The following is a 25,722-nucleotide window of genomic DNA, read 5'->3' on the forward strand; positions in this document are numbered from 1 at the left end:
GAAGGACCTGTGGTTTGCAACTGGACCCTTTCCTGTGGCTCCCACCCCCCAGCAATGTCACAGTTTATAAATGCATAGGCAGCCTGTAAGTTGTAGAGTTTTCAGATGTAATCTGGAGAATATTTGCACCAATGTGGTACCAGAAGATCTCTCAAGACTTGTGGGGGAAGATTTTGGCCTCCTACAAAGCCTTGGACACAGTACTGAGGTCCAGTGCCATCAGATTCCCAAGGACAGGAGGACTCCAGCGGCCATCTGGTTATAAATAATTACTCAGTGTGACTTGCCTATGAGGACCCAGAGTAATACAGCATTTTCCAATGTCTGTGAGATACAGCACATTTGTATATATGTCAAATAAATAATACCAATGACCACTTTTTCACCCAATACTTTAGCTTACCCACATATAATGCCTAACATATTCAGCACAGAAATTGTAAAACTAACTTGAATAAGCCTGGAAAAATAATGAAGAGTAATGGAGAGAGGCTTGGTTTTGGAGCTTGAAGACCTAATTTCAAGTTTTGACTTGAGGCAGCCATAAAGAAGCCCATTAAATTTTCTCAATTTTAGTCTTAACTGAGCAATTGGATATTTCCTTTCTCAAAGTGTGTACTAAAATGAAAGGATATGAGTGTCATTTAAAATGGCAAGCACAGAAATGCTGTGTGTATGATAGACACATTATTTTTATAAATCTTTTACATTAAAGTTCAATAAGGAAGGACGCTTCCTTTCTTTTCCTTTAAACTAGTGTGGTTCACTATTCACTCTGAAAAAAATATTCTATAAGGCCTTTATTTGAGTTTTTAATGTATATGCACAACTTTTACTGGCAACATTTCATTTCAGAATGGTGAAACAACTATGTAACTTAAAAATATAAATATAAATATTACTATACTTCAAAAGAGCAGTTATTTATACTAAAAGTAAAAATTTACATGACAAGTATTTTGTCATTAACTGTTTCCAGCAAACTTTGTTGGCATAAAATATCCAGCATCTCACCATGGTCACAGAAATGCATTCACAAGTAATTTTACTGTACTCTTAGCAATAATCATTTTAGTGCCTCCCTAGACCAGAAATTTAGCAAGACTGGACACTGGTCGGCATTGTGCAATGTTGTCGTCAGACACACTTGATCATATAGTTTACAGATCTCCTTGGCTAACTCTAAGGCTCACTCATGCTCTCCAAGGGGATCTTAGAATATGAATTTTTACTACCAGAAATATATGTGTCAATGGACTCAGTAACAAAATTGTACTTATCTGAGAAGGTCTAGAGAAGCTATTTACAAAGCATGACTGGCAAGTACTAAGAAGAAAAACACAGGTGTGGAAATTTGGCAGTAAGGATGAGTCATATACACCAACTTGAGGCTGCGGGAGACCCTTGGAGACCACAGCAGCAAGAATTGTTGCCGCTCTAATCACATTCAAGAAGGGATCCACAAACAGGAGAGGGTGTATAACATCGGAAGCATAAAGAATATTTAGATCTAGACAGAGAGGTGTCCACCTCTAGGATATTTTCCCATAAATCCCTCAGTTGAGAGAATAATAAACGTAAACATGAAGGCAAAGTAGCACGGAACGCGTGGCAGAAGATTAACTTAGGGGGCAGACAGTGGAGCCACCATATACCACACAGTCAAAACCTAAGCCAAATCCACACCCTGTGAGGCAGAATGGCTAGATGTGCTCAAAGTTTGCATTCATCCCTTACCATGGTATTTTGAAAAGTGAATAGAACATTTTTCATGATACGTGTGAACCACACTTTGTGTGGAAGCATCTATGCATATTTTCCCACTTAATTTCCCATCAAAGATATACTCTGGTCCATCTATCGTCTTACAAATAATTTTAGAAACTCATAACAGTATTATTTGTTCAGCTTGGCATTTGTTTGAGGAAATGCAAATAACACAGAAATCCCCCATTCTTCACACAGAAGAAAGGGTGGAATGTTTTTTATCTTTAATCTTTTGGAGAATTCCTGGTTGTGCTTTCTTTAATCTTGAAGATTGGAATTAGCCTAGTGTCTACTCTGATATCTTAGAAAAGTTCCTTGTTTTCTATAATTGCTATAAGTTCAACCAAACTCGAGGCGATTGCTGTGTGACTGGAGAAATTATTGGTTTCTTAAGCTTTCTGTTGTTGAAAAGTTAGTGCCTTCTTAAGCAATGTTTACCACCACATGCAAAAAGTGAAATGCTTTTTTCATTCTTTCTTCTGAAGTTTTCAAAAATAACATGGATGGAAAACCAAATGTGCAGTGGCACCTTGGTTCATGAACTTAAGTCTTTCTACAATTCTGGTCACAGAATTCATTACACAATTCTGGTTGCAACCATAAGCTTATTACATATGTACAGTACATAGTACCCCCACTCTCCAGTAATTTAAAATTAAGGTTAGCATTAGGGTTGGGTTAGGGTTAGGGTACATGCTTGCAATTCAGTTGCAACCAGAATTATTGAACAAATTCTGTGACAAGAATCATGGAAAGAATTAAGTTCATGAACCCAGGTACCACTATATTGCACTGAAAGAATCTACTTACCAAAATCTTGAAAATAAAATATTTTTAGGTAATATCAACAAATGAACCTATTTCTAAACATATTTCTAGCTAAAAAGTGGCAGTTATCACAGCTACTTGATTTTGTATGTTGTATGTACAATGTGTATAATATGGTATTTTATATGTAATGAAGATTTAAGATAAACACTATCTTCATACTTTTAAATTGTGTATGTTTACATATTTACATTAATGCTTCTACTTAAGAAAATTAGCTTTGTAATTTGAAGATCACACAAGTGTTTCAAAAGTTGGTGATAGCAACTTCCATGCTCAAGTTTGTGTCCAGTCTGTGTCTACACAAATAAAATCCATGTCTTTACACCCAACTTTACTAATACCATTGAAGCAAAGTGTTTCAGTTCTACAAATTGACTTTTCCTTTTTCCCTTAACCTTGCTTGAATAGTCTATCTTCCTTTTTCATTTTTTACTTCTTTGGCTTATTTTTTATTAAGTTTATTGGTACATTTTAGGTATACAATACAGTTACATTCATTATTGGGATCTTGTATCTTTACATGACGTATCTTGGTTCTTATTTTTTTCCCTGTTGACCAGCCCTCCCTTCACCCCCTCCACCCTTCCTCATTTACAAAAATAATGTTTCCATGTTTTTCCTTTTCTCATATTATTTTCTTTTCCCTTTTTGCCTTTCCCCTCCCTCTCCCACTTCCTCTACTCTTTTAGACCTTTCTTTTCCTAGTACACAATATGAGTTATACATTTTGATCCTTATTTACACTTTTAGTTTTTCACACCAGAGAAACTATTCAGTATTTACACGTCTTAATTTTACTTGAGTATGGCCTCATTATGCATCCACTTAGCCATAAATGTCTAGTTTCTCATTCTTTATGGTTGAGTAGTACTCCATTTTATTAAAACACACACACTCACACACACACACACATCTTCTTCTTCTTCTTCTTCTTCTTTATCAAGTCTCCAGTTGATGGGCAATTGGGCTGTTTCCAAGTTTTAGCTATTACAAACTGTGCTGCTATAAACATGAGTGAGCCTATATCACTTGTGGTATGATTCTATTAATTCTTTTGGGAAGATACCTAGCAGAGGAATAGCTGGGTTAAATGGGACCCTTATCCTTGTTGTCTGAGATATCTCCATATTGATTTCCATAGTGGTTGCAACAGTCTGCACTCCAAACAACAGTGAAGAAGGGTTCCTTTCTCCCCAAAACCCCACCAGCATTTGTTATTGGTTAATTTCTTGATAGCAACCATTATTTCTGGGTGGAATCTCAGTGTTGTTTTCATTTGCATCTCTCAAATGACCAGTGATGTTGAACATTTTTTCATACATTAATTTGCTGCTTTTACTTCTTTGAGAAATGTCTGTTCTTTTCAGATACCCAATTTTTGATTGGATCTTTAAATTTTATAAGTGTATAATGCTGAAATTCCATTTGATCTAAGTGATTGCCTTTTTGAGGAAGTTTTTTATTGTTTTATAGTAAGTGAAATTATAGATGAGTGAATGAAGAGAATTAGTTGGCATTTAAAGGTGATAAAGATGAAATTGGGAAGTGGGTTTTTAAAAAAATATTCTTTACTAAGATTCAAGTTGGTACCATTTTTTAAAATTTTTGCTTTCAGGGTGGGGCACTGCACAGATTACACAGACATATTTAATACATTAGGAGGTCTTATATAAGGTTGTTTTGGGTTTGTTTGCTTGTTTCATGTTTTAAGACAGGGTCTCACTATGTAATTAGGCTGGCCTTGAACTCACATTGATCCTCTTGCCTCACCTCCAAGTGCTGGGGTCACAGGTGTGCACCACCATTCCTGGCTACACAGTTGTGAATTAATTCATTGATTCAATCTTCAGTTGGCACTAGAAATCTCTTAAGATTAGACTTTTGGGTTGTTTTTGTGGCTTTCCACTTCATTTTGGAAAATCAGTCTGAGCAACAGTAGCACAAAGAGCTCACAATTTGAAGTGAGACTGGTTGTAATTCACTAAAAGTTTTCAGTTCTAATTCTAAAACCTTTCAAGCAAGGTTCTGTTTCATATCAAATTCCAGGCCCACTGCTGAAATTCTTTCGCTTCTCTAATCATGTCATGGTCTTACCTATAGATGACTTCTCTCTTGCTGTCTAGACTGCTCCTCCCTACACATTTACACATCCCTCTTCTCTTTGTGTGGCTGACTCCTACTCATCATGCTGAATCTAGTTTAGTTTTTCTTGCAGAAGTCTAGGCTGGTTATATTGCATAACCCTTGGTGACCAGCTTTCAACCTGAGCCTGTGCTATTATTTTATTGAAACTCTTCATTTGCTCATTTATCTATGAGATTCTAAGGATGAGAAATTGCAAAGGGGGCTGGAACAAGATGGCTTGAGTTAAAAGAAGGGAATTTGGAAATGAAATTTAGGCAAAACTCTGAGGAAAAAGTAAGAGTCCCACAATTTGTCCTGAGAAAAAATCTAGGAAGGAGAAATATCCTCTAGCAGGAAGCAATTAAAATGTTTCTGAACAGCCAATACTAGAGTTGAGTTCTAGTTGGTTCCTGCTGGTGCATCATTCATAAGTATTTTGTTAATTCTGTTATGCTAACCACTTATGAGTTAACGTGCATTTAAAATTAGAAAAGAAAGTGGGTTATGCTCCATACCACAGGTGATAGTAACCCATGGAGAGAATAGCAGCTGCAGGTACCTAGAGTGACTGTAAGGAGCTAAATATCACAGGCAAAGTAGGTTGTTATGTTGTGCCAACTGGTGAGAAAACAAGAGAGGACACTTTCTTGTGGAAAAGGTCTTATAGCATATCTTTAAATATGAGTGGAACAGGTGACCCTTTTGGACTTCAGGTCATCCGATTACATAAAGATGATTCATGAAAATATCTGAGCCTATGTCTTCTTCGCAGTCTTTCAAATCCTCACCAATACAAGATTGATTGTCTATGCATCAATGCAATTAGCCACCTCATCTAATTCTTTCTATCCGGGACAATAACTACATTTATCCCTAAAGACAACTGAGGAAAGTCTATGGGCTTACCAGTCTCAATATCTACTAGGATATATTGTACCTTGTTCAAATATGTCTCAGATAGCCCTGAGTCTTTCACTCTAAAACAAACTTTCAAATCACCCTAACAAGTTATACACACAGATGGTAGGGATTTCTTAAAATTACATTAGATCCATAAATTAATTGGGGAAGAAGTAGCATCTGTTTTACAATATTGTCTCTTTTGATGTCTTTCAATAAAGCCTGAGTTTTTTCATAAAGTTCTTACATGGCATTGTTAAATTTCTTCCTATTGATTTAGATGACTATGCTAATTTATACAAGGTAATTTTAACTGCTTTTCCTAGTGTACCGAGATTCATGTTCAATTGAATTCTTTAAGTTAAAGCAATTATCTTTATGTTCTTTTAAATTCTATCTTGACAATCATATGACTAATGAATAATTTATCTTGTTTCTACTTATTCATAGTACTTTTAAAAAGAAAATATTTGTTCTTGTCTCCCTATATTATGCAGAACTTTAATAAAAAGTTGAATAGAAATAGCGAGAATACAGTCCTTATTTTGTCCCAATCTTAAATCTTATGATTCTAACATTTTACCATTAAATATTAATCTGCTATCAGTTTTTAATTTAATAAGTTTCCATATTTAAAGTTTCCCTCTCATCTCTAAAGGTTTTCTTTTTATAATGTGAATGGATATTAATTCATATCTCGTTATATTGGAATCTAAAATATTCATTAAGTTTTTTCCTCTCTTGGTATCTATCATTATAATGAATTTCAGTCATTGATCTTCAACTATTAAAGTAACTTCTCATTTCTTAATTGTGATATACTATAATTTTTAAATGTTTTCATTTTAGTGTTATTTTAATAGAGAATTAATTAGTATTTATTCAATTGTCACAAGATTTTATGTTATTTAAAATTTTTAAATTAGATTTGGAAAGACAATATTGTAGGTATTTGTTTAAATAATCTAAGTTTCAGAATGCAATGCTATTAAATTAATCACAACTTCTCCTTGTACTTTCAATTTTTATATGTTTATGACTTTTATTACTTTTTGAAAATGACATGTGAATCCTTTCTATTAGTTATCTCCTTTCTTCTTTATTGCTTCCCTTCTTTTCTAATACAGGCATTGAAGTTAGGAGTATGAAGTACTTACTATCAATTGGAATTGGTAGCCTGCCAGTCATGTTAGCTTCCTAATGCTGCCAGAGCATATCACCCCTTCACATCTTGTGATATTAGGAACCCAGCATACTGTCTTGCAGTCCTAACTTCAAGGTGTAAGTGTGCTGTATTCATCCCGAGGGAATCAGGACACAGGCCCTTTCCTTATCTTTCTGCCTCTCGAGTAATTTGCCTGCCCTGACTCATGGGTTTTCCTTGCAGCACTTCAACCTTCCCTTCCAGTATTCCATTCTTCCCTGTTCTCTGGCCCTCTTGCCTCCCTCTTATGAAATCTATGCAATTATAGGGCCCACGCCAATAATCCAGGATAATCTTCCAATTGTGAAACCTTCGACGTGATCATATCTATGAAGTCTAGAAGTGGTTGGTGTCTAATCCACTATGAAACTCCTTTGCTGAATTATTTAGTTAATTATTGTATTTTTAATTTTCAGATTGTTTTCAGTATGCTTAGTCTTTGATCATATTTGAAGCCCCTTTCCTCATATATTTCAGCTTTATTCCCTGTTACAGATAAGCATCTTATGAAGTATCCTATCATGCTCCTTTAATTCAGTGCCCAGCTATGCTCAAATGATCAGACATAGAGACCAGATGATTGAAAATCTGAAGTCATCTTTATTAGTAAAATGAAATACAGTTGGAAAATTAAGAAAATTTCAACATACTCTTTTTAACCCATTGTTGAAAGGAATTCTGTTTTTCTACAATAAAGTTTTATAATTTTCAACATAATATATAAAATTTTAAGGGGTAAATATTTATAAATTCTAAGTCAAAATGTGACTTTAAATAAAACAAAGAGATTCTTAATAGATTTAATCTACAAGGGAAAGACAAACACCTGATGACTTTGACAGTAAATTATATTTTTAAAATTTTATGTCTACATTTTCACTTCCATAGTATCAAAAGCAATACAGAATATCCTTGGGGAAGCATAAAGGCATCTTAAAATTTCAAAGACAAATGCGAGGATATCCAAACTGTGCTTGTCAGCACAACTAAAATTTCAGATAAAAAACACACTCGCACCAAAATATTTTTTTAAATAAAAATAAAAATGTAACTGGCTGTCATTTTGTTTGCATTTACTTTTTGCCAAATTTGAATAGCTCGATCAAAAGTTCTCTAACTTAACATCATTCAGTATCTAAAATAAATATTAATTAACTCTGACATCACACTCCCATATCAACTGTGCTTCTTCCTTCTCTATCTTTCCAAAGTCGTGCAGAAATATCACAATATTTGATGCATAAATAAATACATAAATAATAAATAGAGGAACAGTTACACTTGAAGATAAGTTACGTGATCATGAAAAACCGTAAAGTGCTTCCATGCGTCCCCTGACACCCTGCTGAGGAAGGGTGGTGGCCGATTTTCCTTCCGCGAGGGAGGAATAAAGCGGCCTCCAAGGTGCAGGTGAGCAGGGAATCGTGGTCCTGGCCAGCAGAACTAGGATGCAGATTCAATTCATAATAATCATCAGGATTTTCCAGCTAAATTTAAATTTACAGAAAACATCACTGTCTTATCATCTAATGCTTGCAGTATCACATTTCTACCAACCAATTCCTGAGGCAGAAAGCCAGTTACTCTCCTAGAATTTGATCTCAATTTCAATTTTGTTCTTGATAGAATGTCCCATGCAATATCTAAAATGTTCGGATATTTACAAAATGATTTATCGCTTGCCATATTCAAATAAATAACTTTTAATATATGTATGTCCTAGATATTGCATGGTACAGTGCAAAAAACTATTTGTTGTTTTCTGAAATTCAAGTTCAACTGGGCATCCAGTGTTTTATCTGGCAACCTCACAGCAGACCCACACCATATACAAAGAGCTGAAGTAGATTTGTTTGAATTTCACAGGCGTCTTCACTGAGGGGTTCTTGGATGTCACGGACAATGCATGTTTTTTTCAAGAATCTTGGTTCTCAGCCCTGAAAATAGATAAAATAGAATTTAAAAATTGAATGTTATGAATGTTCTAGTAAGGAGGAAAACTGAGTTCTTGAACATCTATTTCCTTAAATAATTAATACAGTCTTAGACAGTCATGTGTTAGAAAGACCCTGCGATTTCAGGCTTGTAAATGGGGAGACTAGGTAACTTGCCATCTACTGCGGGACATTTTGGGGAATAAAAGGGAACAACTAATGACATGGCATGGGCATAAACCAAGCTCCCGTGGACACATCAAAGTATGGCAAAATTCACAGTTGCTGCTATGTTTTTCTTTTCAATAGAGACAGGATTTTGTAGCAACATCGGGAAATGTATAGGCTGGATTTTAAATTGTACATCTCAGAATAAACAAGTGAAATTTTAAAAAACAACAATAATTTACCTCTTCAAGAATTTTTCCACAACAACCTGCACCCACTGTTTCTGGGGGTCCAGGCAGAGCTCTCTTCCATCAACGAGCTTCACACTGAAATGAGAGGCGGGGTTAACATCACCATCGAGATTTAGGTTTCATTATCCAATCACGGTTCTTTAAGTGTAGACATGAAAACCCAAGTCCAAAGCAACTGTAAGCTACCAGGCATCAATGGTACCCAGAGGAAATACGTAGGCAAGAATTTCTGTCCTGATTTGCTCACTACTTTACTCCTAGTGCCTGGAGCATTCCTGGATACTTCCACTTTCCTCGCTCCTAGGTTTGCTAAAGCACATTTTCTAATGGTTTTGAGAGTACTTACATGATTTCTGTATTGGCACAGCGTGGTCCACTCTCAATCACTCTTAATTCTTTGATAAATCTGGGGTGGAAAGGAGTGGAGTGAATCTTGATACACTGGCATCGAAGCTCTGTACCAACTTTTGCCACAACTGCACCTGTGAAAAATAAGAAAAAGGAAAGGATTAAGGATTGAGTCCACCAACAGGTATGGCTCTGCTAATGACTCCCTCGTGATCCCAACACGATTGTCTGGAGACTAGGAAAAGCTTCACGTTTCCACTGAGTTCATTCCTGACAATGAAGGTCAGATATTTTCCTATAGCCTTTGACCACAGTTCTACTCTTTGCTCTGAAGACAGTTAGCACTGAAAACATGGAATAGCATTCTGTGCGAATTTGGTGTTATGTTGATACGCTCATTGCCCCTTTCTTTTACTTAATATCACATAATCCTCTACAACACCAGAATGCTATTTGTTGCAGGAAAACTGATATTTGCAAACTGATTCAGAAAGAATTAATAGAAAATGTAAGTGAAGGACACAGAGATGCTACATGTCTGTAAAACCCTCAACACTTAAAAGAAAAAATTTTAAAACTACATGCTCTAAACACAACTCCAGTAAAGTCTTTACAGAAGTGACAGAGATTTATAATCAGGATATACTTAAACGAAACTGGAATTGATAGTTATCTGAGGTTTGTCAAGAAAGTACTACATTGAGTTGAGTTATCTTTCCCAATAATAATAGATAATTTTGGTAACTGTGGCCCTCACCAGGATATTCTGCAAATTACAGTTTTCATATATATATGAAAATGGAGATATATATATATATATATATATATGTACATACATTTTGCACATACATATATATGGCAAAGTATTAATTATAAGAGCAGAATATTCATATTCATCAACTTTTTTCCTTTTATAAGAAAATAAAACTTTAAATATACACTAAATAGCTGCAGAGATTATTTTCCCTTCCTGATACTCATTATCTATGCATGAAGGTTGATCTTGCTGTCTGTGAGGGCCACAATTAGGCCCAGAAGAACACTGTGGACAGAAACACTGCTTACCCTGGCACAGAGCTGCAGAGAGAAGGCAGGCTGCCAAGAGGGCCAGCGCGAGCTTGGAAGGCATGTTTACTCCGGTGAGCTGCTTTCTTCCGGTTTCCTGTGTCTGTTGTCCTCGAAGCTCGAAGCTCCTGTGTTCTGCTGCTTCTGAGGATTTGTGCTGGATGGAGAGCTCCCATGGCTTTTTATATCATCCCAACACTAGAAAATTCATGCACCCTCATCCTCGCATTATGTCAGAGGAAATTCCACAACGTGCAACCACGGCCCGCCCCTGAGGCCAAACCTGACTCATCCAACTTCCTTGATTGGTTCCTTATCACATTTTAAGTGTTACTGAAGTGTCTTTTGATCTTTAAGATAATTTTAATAAATGTGTATTTAAATGTTCAAGTTTCTCAGTTTGCTAACTTGCTGTCTGTGGCTACATATGGCTGATAATCATATGTAGTGAGAGAATAGAGTTGTCAGATCGAAAGCATTGCTAATTACTTTTTCTCCTCCTCCTCCTCCTCCTCCTCCTCCTCCATTTTAAACAGGATCTCACGAATTTACCTATGGTGGCCTTGAACTCTCCTGCCTCAGCCTCATGAGTAACTGGGAATACAAGAGCCCCACCTTGGTTTAATGTTTCTCTCTCCTAAAAGTGCTACACAGCAATGAGCTCACTTGCAGAAGGATGTGTGGAGGAGAGTGCCACTTCCAAATGTTTTTTATAAATACTTTCACAAAGTTTGTGAGCAATCTTATTCCTTTATTTTCAACCAACCCAAGGCTGAGCACAAGTAGCTTCTGGATTACAGTACCTTCTTCAGCAAAGTAAATGTTCATTCTATGCAATGCAGTTCTCTTTGTTCTAAACTCCAGTATTTCAGAAACTTAAGTACCCAGTTATTCATTTATAACATATCAATTATACTGTAGTAGATGTAAATTACAAATAAAACATAGCACTTGATTTCAAGAAGTTTGTAGTCTAGTTCTACTTGTGGGTGATTAACCACACAAGCAAGTACCATGTGGTAATGGGTATTTAAATCCAGATAACTACAGCATGTTCCAAAAACCAACAAATGGGACCTTTGATGCAGTTTGGATAAAAGAAGTTTTTTCTGAAGAAAAATACTTAAAAACTGACCAATATGGGTGAGGAAAAGAAGGAAGAAAGGCCAAGAGGAATGATTTTACTAGTGAAAGTTTCTAATTGCTTATCATACAGAACACAATGTGTGGAGTAATGAGGAGAAAATGTTGGGGCCAGATACACACGTGCACATGCACACACACATGTGCACACACATTTTCAGAAAAGCCTATCCTCTGTCATCATTGATACTGACATGTTTAGTAGGAACACACCCTAGCACAACTCTTAAGTTTACCAAGACTCCATCATATCATTGGTACCACTAACATGCTTAGGGCTTGGCATTTGTGCAAATTCTCTAGTCTTCCCACTTTGCTATTTTTGCTGTGTTCCACTTACACTGGCTTTCGCTGCTATTTCCATCTTCCCGTCTCCTGACCTTCCTGCTATGGGAGTCCCTATTCAACCAGACTTCATCCTTGGAGGTTGAGAAAGTAGGCTCCATCTATTTCGATGCTTACATGTATTAAAATGGAACATTTGCAAAGCAGAAACTCCTCTGTCTCTCAGAATGTAACTTTCAAAACACTGTCCTAGGACACCTCCACCCCCATAAGAGGTGGAGATGGACAAAGACAAAGTGATTGCAGGGGGCAGCAATTCTATCTAAGTCCACCTCTGTAAAGGTAGCCCTTTGAGTCATTGCATCAAGCACGAGCAGTTAACCTCTTGAGGATATCCTGCTTTAACATAGAGCAGACGTAAGTATTAAGGTTAACTAAAGCTGCACATAGATACAAGTACAAATGATGTTTTCTCACCCCAAGAAGATGAATGCAGAATCCCTGGGTCTTTGACAATTGTATTGTTTATTTGGGTCCCAACCAACTCCTGAGCCATAAGAAGAATTTTAGCCAAGTCTACCATTCAAGAAGTGGAAGCTGTAGAAAGACCCAAGACAAAGACAGCATTTGCTTTTTCTCCCCACATAATGCATAACTCTTCTTCCATCCAATTCCCCATAAAAATGTAGTATTAAACCACCTGAGACCCTCTCTGATTCTCACGTCAAATAGACATTTGAGATTTGGGCTTTTGTGTAAGTTTGAGCAAAGCTTCATTCATTTAGCAAAGCAGAGTGTGGTAGGGAAAACATAGGCTTTGCAGGGAGTTGAAGTTGAGTTTGAATCTTGCCCCACACTTGTTAACAAAGAGGACTTGGGCAAGCTGATTCTATGTCCGTGTTTCAATCGTTGCTGCTGAGATCAGAGACTCCTTTAAAGGTGTTTACTAAATTCAAGAAATAAAGCCTCAACTCACATCTCCCTTTGAAGATTTTAGCTTTAGTTTACCAACCCTCTAGGTTAACCAAATTGTTAAACAAATATCAATTTAACTTTCAATGCTGTTAATGCTAAAAGTCATAAACATACCATGAACATACCTACTTAGATTTTGGTCAATAAAACTCAGTGGATAGACTTAAAAATGTGTTATCAAATCTGTGTTCAGTTAATATGGTAATTTAATCGGATCCAGTAGTCCAAGGACATCTCAGATCCATCTTCAAATCCAAATGTCTCCAGCTGACAGTTTGTAAAAATACTAAGCACAATTGGTCCATGGGCCAGAAGTGCCTTACCATCTAAATCAGAGCTCTACTTTCCAAAATTTTGCCAAGTGGAGAAGCAAATCCTGAACACACTGATTTGGAGCAACATCAAATCAGAATAACCTGGTTTTAAGGACACACATAGGTGTTGAAATAGGATGAATCCATACCTTCTGGCACCTCCACTTACCATTAGCCAAATGACTTCAGGAAGTATTGTTGACCTCACTAAGTCTCAATTGTAAAATGAAAGCAGCACAGTGCCTTAGGCAAATGCCAAGGATGGTGCCCGGCACACTGAAACTGCTCAGCAAGCAGTGTTTTCATCCCCTGCAACTTGTTTCCTCCATAGCACCTACTTCCTTCCATGAAAAGAGAATACTTGTTTTTAAAAGCTTACCATCCATTTACTTCACTTAAGAGTTTGGCCTCAATGTGCATCCATTTGGCTATAAATGTCTCTAGCTTCTCATTCTTTGTGGTTGAGTAGTATTCCATTTTATAAACACACACACACACACACACACACACACACACACACACACACTTTCTTTATCCAGTCTCCTGTTGATGGGCAATACTCTTAAGTGAAATAAATGGGACACATATGTGTAAATATCAAATAGTTTCTCTAGTGTGAGAAACTGAGAGCATAAACAAGGACTAAAAGGTATAATAGATAAATGTGAAATAGGAAAAAAGGATGCAAAGGGGAAGGGGAAGTGGGAGAGGTATGGGAAAAGAAAGATGGGAATGGAATTAACATGAAAAAAAGAATAAAATGGAAATAAAGTCTTTGTAGATAGGGAGGGGGAGGGACTGAAGGGAGGACAAGGGAATGGGGGAAAAAAATAAGAACCAAGACGGATTATGTAAAGGTGCAAATTTCCGATGATGAATGTCATTATATTGTATACCTTAAATGTACCAATAAAATTAATTTAAAATGTTTTTAAATAAAAAAGCTTACCAACGAAAAAATAAAGTCATCTCAACACTAGATCTTTTTTTTTAGCAGTGGAACCACTGAGCTAAATCCCCAGCCCTTCAACACACTAGATCTCTTAAAATCTATATAGCCACTTTTTTTCATTATAGAAGCTTTCTATTTTATGCCTAATAGTTCAATTCACATTTATGTGCAAAAAAGGTATTATAACTGTTGATCTACAGAGAATTGATTTCCATGTCAAATACTTAATCAGTAGAGCTTGGAATTTGAAGGACAGGTTTGGAGAAACAGGCTAGTGTGCAAACATATTTATTAAGAAATTGGAAAATCTAAGATTAAACTGTCTTTAATATGAAAGAAAACATCAAATACAAATACTGTAATCATTTCTTCCTCTGTTGAACTTATACAACAAATGTATATATATACATCTATTTTCTTTGTTAGATTTAGTTGAAAAAGATTTAGGCATTTTTTATTTATGTGTTTATAGTAAAAAATATCTTTTGAATGACAGTAATTTTATATTATTTTTAACAGGGTTTATTTCATTCCAAGTGAAGATCACAGAAAATAACATCATTTGGCAGAAAGTAAATTTTCTATGTTAGAAATTATAGGACTGATGCATATAATTATTGAGAAAAATTATATTTGTACCCAGCCACTAAGACAAGTGACTACGAAAAAAAAAAGTTTCAGAAATGCCGAACAGGAGGCAAGACTGTAGGGTGACATTTTTCTTTTTTCCTCAAAGTTACTTTATTATTGTGATAAATAGTTTTTGTGGACTTGTGACTTTTTAAAAGCCAGGGCAAGTGCTGGGGATTTAGCACAGTGGATCCACTGCCTGTCTCACAAGTGCAAGTTCCCAAGTTCAATCCCCAGTACCAAAAAAAAAAAGGGCAATTGGAAGAAAGTGAAAAACAAGCCTTATGCTATAATTCCTATATTCTGGTTTTTTTAATCAGCAAGTTTACTATGTTTATTAAAGTCACATAAATGGTTTGACAAAAGTGCAAGATAGAATAACATCAATGGCTTGTCATAGATCACAGTGGATTACTAGGATACAATGATTTAGCTCCTCTACATGGAGGTCTATAGAGCGGGGTGACTAGTATAAAGGGCGGGATCTTTGCAATGGTTTTTACAGTGTTCTTTTTTTATAACACTGCCTTATTTTAAGTTTTGGTTTCAACAGTATAAGCTGCACCTTAACTATTCCTTCTTCCCACTTTGACTGTAGGAATTATTGAAGTCTTTATGATAAAATTTGCCCTCAGTGTAAATTCCATGTCAGTGGATTCCCATGAACGCGGTGAGCCTTCAGCCCATAATGATGTCTTGTTGACACTGTCTCAGCCACTGGACTAGAAATCCCACAAGCTCAGGGATCACTCTTCCCTGTTTACACTGGGCCCCAGCCTCCAGCTAGGGGCTGTGCAACACAGAGGCTCTCTGTCTGTGAAAGTTTCCTCCTAAATGAAAGCACAAATTCCCCAGTTCTCACAACCACTCCAAAAGAAGCAATGGCAACAAAAGGAAATGAAAGGGCTTATCGCTGTGTGTTTCTCTTTTCCCTGGAGAACAATTATGTTTTTTATATAAACCCAGGAAAATTCAATAAGGAAAGTACAGTTTTAGCTCGTGTTACAGTTTAGCAATGGCAGATAGATAAAATAATAACCAGTACTCCCTGCATAAATTAATATCTACTCCCTTCCAGGCTCCTCCTAGGGCTAGAGTAAGAGGTAGAAGAGTAGGATCCATTAGGATAAGAGAGCAAGAGCAGCCTGTATGAACTGCCAGCAACTGGGGCCTGGTACTGGACGGGGTTCTGCAGCTCCCTTCTTCCCAGCACCTGTGTTTCACAGACTGTGGAGCTGAGTGGGTGAACATGGATTGTGTCCTACAGAGTTTAATTATCCTTGATTGTGCTTCCCCTGCACAGATCAACTTCTCTTTTATGTATTGTCTCTTATCCTTTTTTAACATTTAATCCTTTGAAAATGTAATGAAAGTTAGGTAGCCTCTACTTACTCCTAAATCCCTTAATTCAAAGTACAAAGTTGTGCACAGAACTTCAGAGTTGATCAACCTCCATTACAAACCCTTACATGTTAAAAGTCAATCAAGAGTCAGTGGGCAGTGTCACACTGGAAAATAATAATTTCATCCTGAGCGTGCCATCTTTAAGACACATTAACTGAAAGGGAAATGATACTCCATGACTGGATCTTGCTCTTTTTGGATATATCCAGGTCAGAAAGGCAAAAAAAAAATCTTTTTGAAGTTCTCAGGAGAGCAAATGGGGAAGCAAACAGAACAGAATGAGGAGGAAGAAGACATCACTCGTTCTTTATGAAGTGAAGATATGAAGAATCTTTCTTTTTCTTGTCATTTCTTTAAGCAAAACCCAAATCTATCCAGAAGATATGAAAACTGAGTTCTTTTTTCAACTGAAGTCACCCCCTCGATGAATCTGCTGAAAGGCAGGGCCAGCAGCAGAAGCTGGCTGAAGTGAGGGCTAAATCTGAGTTCTCCCATAATTCCCTGCAGCTGCCCTAAAGATAAGATGCAAGGAAAACTGTGTAATTCTTTCAAATAAAAGGGAAATAAAACTAGAAAGTAGTTCAAATTACAATGTGTGAGTCCTCCAAATTTATGGTGAAAATAAGCATATAAAACGTCAATCTTTACATTCCTTGTGAGAAGTTGGTACAAAAAAACAAAACAAAACAAAAAGGACTTCTTAATCTATCTCCCTTTAATTTGGTGCCTCCTATTCCCTGAATTCTAGATTTGAGCACCTCTGGTTTTTAGATGGTTAAGTCTCTGACCTAGTATGATTGATTATTCCCACATAACTCACCTAGAACATGACTTTGACTCTCTCTCATTACTTATGCTGTTAAATTCCTCCTGTGATCCATAAACCAGGAATGAGGAAATTACTGACCACAAACTCTAGTAGAGTTTTGAAACAATGAAAAAGTTATCCACTCAAAAGCAGATGTATGAACTTGCCATGCACTTCCTTTCCCCAGTGAGTGAGAGGCAGACTTGGAAAACACCACTGGCACCACCACCTGCAAAGCTGAGCATGAAAGCAGCACGAGAGGTGGGGGAGGAGGTGGGCAACAAATGATGCAACATCGTGACACTGTCAAGAGAATGAAGCAGGTATGACATCCAAGGTGAATGAGATTTACAAGGGCAACTGCATTTCTGGGTTCAACCTATTTAGACTTTAGCAATGGTTCCTCAAAGTTCTCACTCAAGAATAATTGGGTTAAGAGGATCTTATTACTAAGCACATTATATGTTCATTTTCTTATAATGTTCACAACAACCCAATATTTTGACTCTCTTATGTTCATTCCCAGATGAAAATCAAACTCAGAGAAGTTAAGTAACATGAAGAAGGTTACCAGCCCAGTGGGAGGCAGAAGTTAAGATCAGACAAGCCAGAGACTCTGATTGCCTCAGAAAATCCTCTTGTGTGTTGGTAAGTCTCACAGACTCCTTTTAAAGCATATTTTTCTTCTTTCTCCCTTCTTCTCCTGCCAGAAAGAATTTAGAAAGCTGGGCAAGAGGATTCAGTGAGGGGAGAAGGGGCAGGGCCCGTCCTGTCTTCTGTCAAGGCCTGGGGCTGTTCATGTGTAAGACAAGGGATCTGCCTATTCTATCTCTCCTGGGTGGTGATACTCTGTGAAACGCAGTGTATGTGAGACAGATGGAAATCTTCCTCTGGGAGACCCAGCTACCTGCTGTAGCGGGGAAGACACGTACCGATGCCCAGATTTAGCAAAGCTTTACGAGAATCTGTACTCGAGCTTTACTAGGGCTAAAACACCATTTACAGAGTTCTCATCCACGTGGGGAGAGACACACGGGCTTAAGGAGATAAGAGGCCAGAGTGAGAGGCCACAGATAGGGAGAGCAGCCGTCACATGCTACTGGAAGGAAGGAAATGCTTCCTGTGCTTCACTCTTGCCAGACTTTCCTCTTTCTTGGCTTCCTCATGACTCTTGGACAAGTGACTGTTTAACCCTCTTGTTGCAAAATACGTAACGTGGTTGGAGTTGGGGAAGTTATTTAAATTACTAAAAAAAGGAAAAGGAAACTCACCTGAGTTGCCCCAAAGCAAAAGCAACAAATTTAGCAGCCATCACTTGAAAATACACATAAAGAAGTCCAGCTTCCCCAGGAGCTTTCCAACAATGGTTGTCTACAAAGCAATTTCTGGGTTCCATTTGCTTTTCTAGGAGCCTAGAAGAGTTGGTGAATAACATAAACTTAATACCCTCCTTAGGGGGGTCTCAGGTGGGTAAATGATATAAAATTCAAAAAGGTACAGCAGGTAGGGGCAAGGGTTTCAGGTGGGTGTGAGCGTGCCAGTAGAGAATCAAGCAGAGACTGCTGGAGAGGAGCTGGCCTAGAGGCTCTGTGGAGGCTATGCCAAATGATCTGCCTGTTTTATGTGTGTCTGAGGAACACTAAGAAAGCCAGCAAGGCTGGAGCAGGAACATTTACCAGGAAGACGGAGTAAGGGTGGCAGGATCTGACACCCTGCTTGCTAGGAGAGCAAAGTGCTGGTAGGACACAAAAGTGAAGTAGGATGACCTATCAGAGACAGTATTGTGGAAACCAAGGACAGAAATGGTGGCCATTAGTGGTCACCTTCTGGGTAACTGAAGGCAGACCCGGCATGCATCCTAGGGACAAGGTGTGAGACATGAGAAAGAATAGTCACAGATGGTGAAAGCTTTATGCATGAACAGTTGGAAGATGGGCTCTTTATCAATTCAGATGCCTGAGAAACAGGACCTTAGCTGACCCTGCTGAGCTTGTATTCAGCCCACCACTGGGTGGAACAACATCTATGGCTGGTGCTGCAAACCAACAAGGGCAGGTAAGGCAAGGATGGGGGACTCTTACGCCTGCTTGAGTTAACTCACTAAGTTCCCATCACCCACTTAGTTATTGGTGATGTTATCTCCATTTTTCAACTTAGTGATTCAAATCAGAGCCTGGTGTCTGATCCCAAAGTCTGGACTCTCTCCACCTCTACAGCAAGAAGGCCAGATGGGCATGGAGTGTTACCAGGTCTTTAAAACTATAATTCAACAAGATGGTTTTAAGATTAGCAAATAAGGTCATTTAGAGCATCAGAAAAAGCTTCTGATGGGTCTGAATTTTGCTGCCTAAAAGAGTGAATCATGTCTAGTCACCAGAATCTCCTCTGAGTCTGTATAGTAACATCTATGGTTTGTAAAACATGCTAGATAGGAGTATCTGTCCAAGGCTTTGTGTTCACAAAACCTCAGAACTGGTCTTCGGGGTCATTACTACATAAGGTCACACCTTGGGAGCAGAGGTATGCACATAAGACTGAAAACCCAAGGCCTTTAACATTCAACTTGGAACTCTTAGCCCTTTCTGAACAGAGTTGGGAAGTATTATGAAGTGTGACTATTTGTTAGAATATGAATATATTGCAATATATTTGTTCAATCTAAAAACATTAGTTTATTAAATTTAGACATTTGTTTTTTAAAATGTTGACATTAGTTTATTAAATTTAAACATTTGTATTTAAAAATTCTTATAATTCTGCCTTAACATTTCTCCTCATCTTTCTCTTCTTCAACATATTGGTATTTGAATTTTTTTTTTAAGGAAGAAGAAAAAGAATGGAAAGGGGTGTCTCGGGGGCACTCTGACCTTCACAGCAGAGCACCCCTTAGCTACATAAACACAGCAGAGTGAGGGAAGAGGAGTTCTGAAATAAAGAGCACATCTTTTCTTTCCTGTGGCAAGTAAATATTCCAGAGTAGAGGAAGATACATGCAGTTTCCATACTGGGTGCTTTTGAGACCTTGCCTCGTGCTAAGGAACTGTGTGACGAGCCCTTTATCGTTTCTAAGTGGAGATGGTGGAAGAGGTCAAAGGAGGAATGCTCCTCACAGCCCCACCCTGTGGTCAGAGGCGGCAGCTCCGCCCTCCCATCTACGAAGTGAAGCGACTGTCAAAAGGTAGGGCTGGGACGGTTCCAGGTAGGATGCATAATGGGGCTGCAGGCAAGCATGAGCTCCTTGTTTCTCAGGTTTTCTCCTCACTCTGGCCTGCTACCAGCTCCCTTGCTGATTTCCTCTGTGCGCCTGTGTGTCAACTGTGGATTGAGACACTGGAGTTTATCGTGTACTGGATCTACCTCTCCCCAGTTTCTCTGGCATTTCCAAAGCCTCTTCAAAACCAGGCCTCTCAGACTAAATCAAAGGCCTTCTGCTTCCACTCACCAGAGTAGTGTGAAGCATTTTACTTCATAGAGGCCATGAGGCCTAAAGTGGGGCCCCCACAGCTGGCAGATAGAGGAACCTGCTGCTGAGGGCTGCATGAGCCTTCGTTGGGCCACAGGCAGGCAGTCTGTCTCTCTGTTCAGGGTAAGCTGGGGGAGAAATGGAGAATGAGATGGGGCAGAGGAGAATTTTTTGAAGAGTGGAAAGAGGGAGGATGAGAGAGTAAGGAGACCTGTGCCTGGAGTCCCTGGAGCCAGAATAAGGGGTGCATTAGGACAACTCAGCTTTCCTATGCAAAAAGCAAGCTTTTTAAAGGTGGGAACCTGGTAAAATGGTCACAGCTTCAGAGCATGTAGATGCAGTACAATCATACAGACTTCTTTTTTAGTTGTAAAATACATATATCATGAAACTACTGATCTTAACCATTTTAACTGCTTAGTAATAGTTGTTCAGTAATAAAGTACATTCACATTTTTGTGCTTCTATCACACCATTCACTTCCAGAATTTCCATAACTTTTGAATAAAGATTGTTTTGGTACTAAATGAAGCCCTGACACTTGGTAGAAGGGATCCATAACTAACTAAGGTACCAGCTTTTATTTCGTTGGTGTTTAAAAAAAAAAACAATAGATAGGGTTGTTTTTAAAAAATGATACTTGTAAAGTACTCACTGCAGCATAGAGTACACCATCAGTTATTGTCATTCTGATGATTTCCTGGAACTCTGGTCACTTGATCCCATGCGCCGCACCCCCAAGCCCGTGAACAATAAAGTCCAAACTTTTCCTAACATCACCTAACAGCTGCTTCCCTTTCCCCAACAAACTTGGTGAACATTTCCCATTGCTTCATATGTTTCTTACAATGTTTTTATCTATTAGTTTGTGGAATTGTGGGTTGTCTCAGGTGGTGGGGAAATGGGCCCAGAAAAAAAAAAAAACAAACATAGCTATGAGACGGGTCCTAAACCCTGCTCTGTTCACAACCAGGCTCCATGCATCTCACACCTCTACTTCGCAACGGTTATTACCGGCACTGTGGCCTTTGGTCCCAAAAGGCACTCTCCTGACCTTGTCCCATTTGGTGCGCCTCCTTCCTCGCTCCGAACAGTCTTGCCTTCTCTGGCCCAATCTCAGTGCAGACAGCTGCAACCCAGCTTTGTTCCCCCTACCTCTGCCTAGTATTAGCTCTGTGCATGGCTGATCTGATCTTTCCCAGGCTTTGCCTTCAGGGTCTGCCTGGTCTGCAAGATGCCGTTTACACTTCTCACATATAAAAGTCCATCTCCCTGGGACCCTTCTGATCTCTCTGGTTCTCTCTCCCTGGCAGCTACTTTGAGTTCCTGACACTGAGCCTGCACACTCTGTCTACCTTCCTGTCCTTTTTTTTTTTTTCTCAGTAAATGTATGGCTCTATCTGCAAGTCCAGGCTGCATCATCTTCTCAGCCTTGCCCTGCCTCTCCCCAGGGGTCAAGGCCCCGAACTCCTCTGTCCTCCCAGCCGGACCTCTGGGGGTGGGGGAATCATGAGAAACAGCTGGCTAGGCTCTACCCTTGCAGGCTGTGGGGAGCGCAGGACTCCTGAGGAGCCGCTTTTCTAACACACATACACACACAGGTGTCACTCTTGGTGTTTGTCCAGGACAGAGTCTAGGATCACTGCTTGGCCCGGCTTGCTGTGTTACAAATGATTTCCTGTGCTTCTTCCTTCTGGACAGAGACCCTGGTATAACAGGGTCTGAGCTGACTCTGGGATCCTCATGCAAGGTGAACATAGGAGCGTTCCTGTCTAGGAGACTGTCAGAGTCCTCTAGCTCAGCTGTCCTGCTTCCTCCTGCAGGCTCCCTCCATCTCAGATTCCTGGGGTTTGACTCACCCCTGTGCAATAGCACTAGCTGACAAGCCCCGGGAGTCACAGCTGTGGGCCCCTGGACCTCAAGTGGAATTTCCCAAGGACTGGAGAAATCTCCCTTCAAGTCCCCTCTTTTAATGCATTTCCCATCACAGATGTCTCCAGAATAAGAATAATAAGGCATTGTTTGATGTGCATCAATTGCCAAATGCCTAAACATGCCTCATAATTAGTATCAGAAGCCACAGAAAGGTAGAGAAAACTATATGAAGCTTACCTTAAAATTTGGTAAATTATTTTCACATGAACATTATTTATGTTTCTGGTAGACTACAGGATGCAAGAAAGGCAGAAGTCTATGTTAAGCAAAATATGTCATGTTAAGAAAAGCCCCTTTGAACATGACCGAATAGAAGCTTTTTATGGGAAGAATTCTGTTCTATCCACTTCCCAATTTACCACTTCTGCTTTCATATACAGCATATCCAACCTAATCTACATCTACCAAATTCAGGAAAATGACTATTCATTCAATTTCCCATTAACGTAAAATCAGAGACCAAAATACTGCTTTCCCAAAGTGTTCTAGTTTCGCTTTTACACATTATACCTCTAGATGTTTAAACAGTCTTTTTAAATGTGCTAATAATTTATAGATAATTTCTATTAAAGTGCTAATAGTTTTTGTGGTATCAAATAAAAGAATTCATGTTGTTCCATGCTTTTGAAGAACTCCGGAAGAAATTTCAATGGCTTTAGGCAATCTTGGACGAGACAGGCTTAGATGTTAATTTTTCTTCCCATTGTTAAAAAAGAAAAGATTAAAGTCTATGAGAATGAAACACTTCCTCCAATACATATTCCCTCCTAATTTCTTTGGAATTACTGCCTAATCTTTATGAAGTCACCAAACCTGATCACCATTAACATAATCACTAGAACACAAATGACTCAGAACATCATATGCAGGACTCTAAAAAACAGCACCTCAGTTACACACCTTATGGATGATGGAGCAGTCGGTAATTTGTAGATATTAAATCAACCAGAAAGAGCAGCCAAGAGCAGGCACATTTTCACTAAATTTTACCTCTAAATGACACTAAAGATGGGGAGGAAGAGAGACCTTTCCCCTCCTTCCTGAGACAGGAGATTGAGATTTACCTTGAGTGACTCAGGAAGCTATCTAGCTTCTTAGTAATCACATGTGATAGTTCAATAACCATTCAATAACATCTCAATTTGAGCCTGTCTCTGTGGCAGAAGGTAGGAAATCCTAGTTGTCAGCCAAAACAAAGATTCTCATCAGTGTTACTTAACTGGAACTGGAATTTAGAGAACCTAAAAAACTGTACACAGACACACACACACACACACACACACACACACACACACACACACCACAGATGTTTGTAGTGATGGCTGACTAAAATTACGAAATGACAAAAATCATTTCTAGGTAAAGTGACAAAGCCATTTCTTTGAAGTTTTGATGATTTGATCCTACAATAGTAATTTTCCAAAATACACAAGTAATATAAAATGTCATGAATTTATCTAGAACATAACCATGGTAGTGCTTTCTCTTTTCATGCTCTATCTGATTAATATTTCATTTCATTTCCTTTTATCATCCACTGAATTAAGATGTATTAAATCTGAGCATACTGTTAGATAAAAATGATTTTTTTTAATTCACCAATGTCGGGCTGGGGATTTAGCTCAGTGGTTCTGTTGACTGTCTCGCAAGTGGAAAGTCCCAAGTTGGATCCCCGGTACCAAACAATAAAAAGAATAATAAATTTAGTAATGTCTTCCACTAAAATTTCTTATTAAATATCTAAGTATTTGAAAATTTTGTCATAACAATATTCCTTTACACATAAAATTTACATTCAGAACATATAGTTCAATATAGAACAGTTAGTTCAGCCTGGAAATTATAATGTAAATTATTTTCTCTTGTCACACAGAAACTATTATCATCGTTTTACAGAACTCTGATGTCTAGACAGAAGAGAGTGGAGAATGTTCATGCTGTGATTTATTTATTTCCAAAATGATTGAAGACACGTTCAGTCTTCAGGTTTATGTTGCGTAGAGCAGGGGGAAAAAAACAGCCCTATAAATGCTGGTTCTGCCAGCGCCTTCAAGAGAGCAAAGATCCCTGTGGTGCTATGGTCACCATGCGGCTCCTCCACGGATTTTACGTTTCCCTAATGCTTCCCTCTCCCTCTCAGTGATTAATCAAAATGGTGTTGAGATGTGAACAGCCTATAATTAGTGCTCAGAGGAGAAAGAATTGCTTCATTTGAGACCATGAATCCCAGCTTTTAATGAAATACATAGACAATTAGAGTGACACATTAAGAAATTGAAATAAGGAAGTTTGTAGGTGTTAGGCTGCATCTTTCCATGTACCTGAGCACCAAATCGGGGAATCCTGATTCGTGGCTCTGCACTGCAGGGTATGAGAAGCCACGAGACCAATAGGGGTATAGCCCCAGAGCATCTGGTTTCAGGATAGGAAACAAGGTAAAAATCTTACTTTTATGGTACATTAAAATAAACAAGGAAAAAATGTCAAATAGAAAACATTGCTTGAATGTTTCATTGAAAATAGGTGTTTTGAAAGGGATTTCACACCTGTGGGGCCTCCAGCTCTCTGCTGTGCCAGTGGAAGCACCAGGGTTGTAAGGAGAGCTGGCTGCTGTCTCCTGTGAATCCTCCACACTCCATCAACGCCACTGTGCTTAGCAACATATTGTCATCTCCCGTTTGTTCATTTTGTCTTCTGTTATGTGATGCACTCTGTGAAGACAGAGGCTGGGTCCTTGCAATCTTCCACCTCCGATACTATGCTCTACCTCTAGAGTCCAGAACCTTCATTTCCTCTTCTCTTTTCCCCTGTTACAAAATCTCCCTTTTGATTTGCCTTTAAAAAATACAATAAAATAAAGTAAACTATTTTTTAAAAGTTAAACTGTTCTTTTTCCATGATACAAAAATATGTATTTCAACAGGGAACAAGCACTAAACCAAAGGGAATTGTAGGCATCATGAGTGGGCAGAAATTGTTTTTGTCATGGGCATTCCCAGTTCTTCTAAAGATGAAGATTGACCACATAAAATGACTACATATGGATTACATATCCCAGTGGCTTATGGCCCAGCTCCAGAATTACCCTAGGATACATGCATCAGATTTATTTCACTTTTTTAATGAAAAAAATGATTTTTCCAAGTCCAAAAATGATCTGCCTGTACCTTATATTGCATGCTATGGAGCTCATTGGGGTTTATTATATGGATGTAAATCTT

The 25,722-nt window shown here is 38.3% G+C and overlaps 1 protein-coding gene across 1 annotated transcript; it reads right to left on the reverse strand.

The window, feature by feature from the left end:
• Positions 1-7,978: 7,978 nt before the first annotated feature.
• Cxcl8 (C-X-C motif chemokine ligand 8) lies at positions 7,979-10,747 on the reverse strand. The gene is made up of 4 exons (XM_010640596.2): positions 10,593-10,747; positions 9,526-9,661; positions 9,171-9,254; positions 7,979-8,763 (listed from the first exon to the last, which is right to left on the reverse strand). Exons 1-4 carry the CDS (start codon positions 10,654-10,656, stop codon positions 8,742-8,744), a joined length of 306 nt encoding a protein of 101 aa, XP_010638898.1. The 5' UTR covers positions 10,657-10,747; the 3' UTR covers positions 7,979-8,741.
• Between the last annotated feature and the right edge of the window lie 14,975 nt (positions 10,748-25,722).

This window comes from Fukomys damarensis, unplaced genomic scaffold (assembly GCF_012274545.1).
Source record: "Fukomys damarensis isolate Sample0158 unplaced genomic scaffold, DMR_v1.0_HiC HiC_scaffold_37, whole genome shotgun sequence".
Classification (NCBI taxonomy): domain Eukaryota; kingdom Metazoa; phylum Chordata; class Mammalia; order Rodentia; family Bathyergidae; genus Fukomys; species Fukomys damarensis.

Bases quoted from the DNA above. Each gene is read 5' to 3' on its own strand.
- Cxcl8 (XM_010640596.2), bottom strand. From the start codon at position 10,656: ATGCCTTCCAAGCTCGCGCTGGCCCTCTTGGCAGCCTGCCTTCTCTCT. The intron at 9,255-9,525 runs GTAAGTACTCTC...CTCTCATTTCAG, and splicing joins TGTGCCAATACAGAAATCAT to TGTGAAGCTCGTTGATGGAA. The intron at 8,764-9,170 runs GTAAATTATTGT...ATCTATTTTCAG, and splicing joins GTGGAAAAATTCTTGAAGAG to GGCTGAGAACCAAGATTCTT.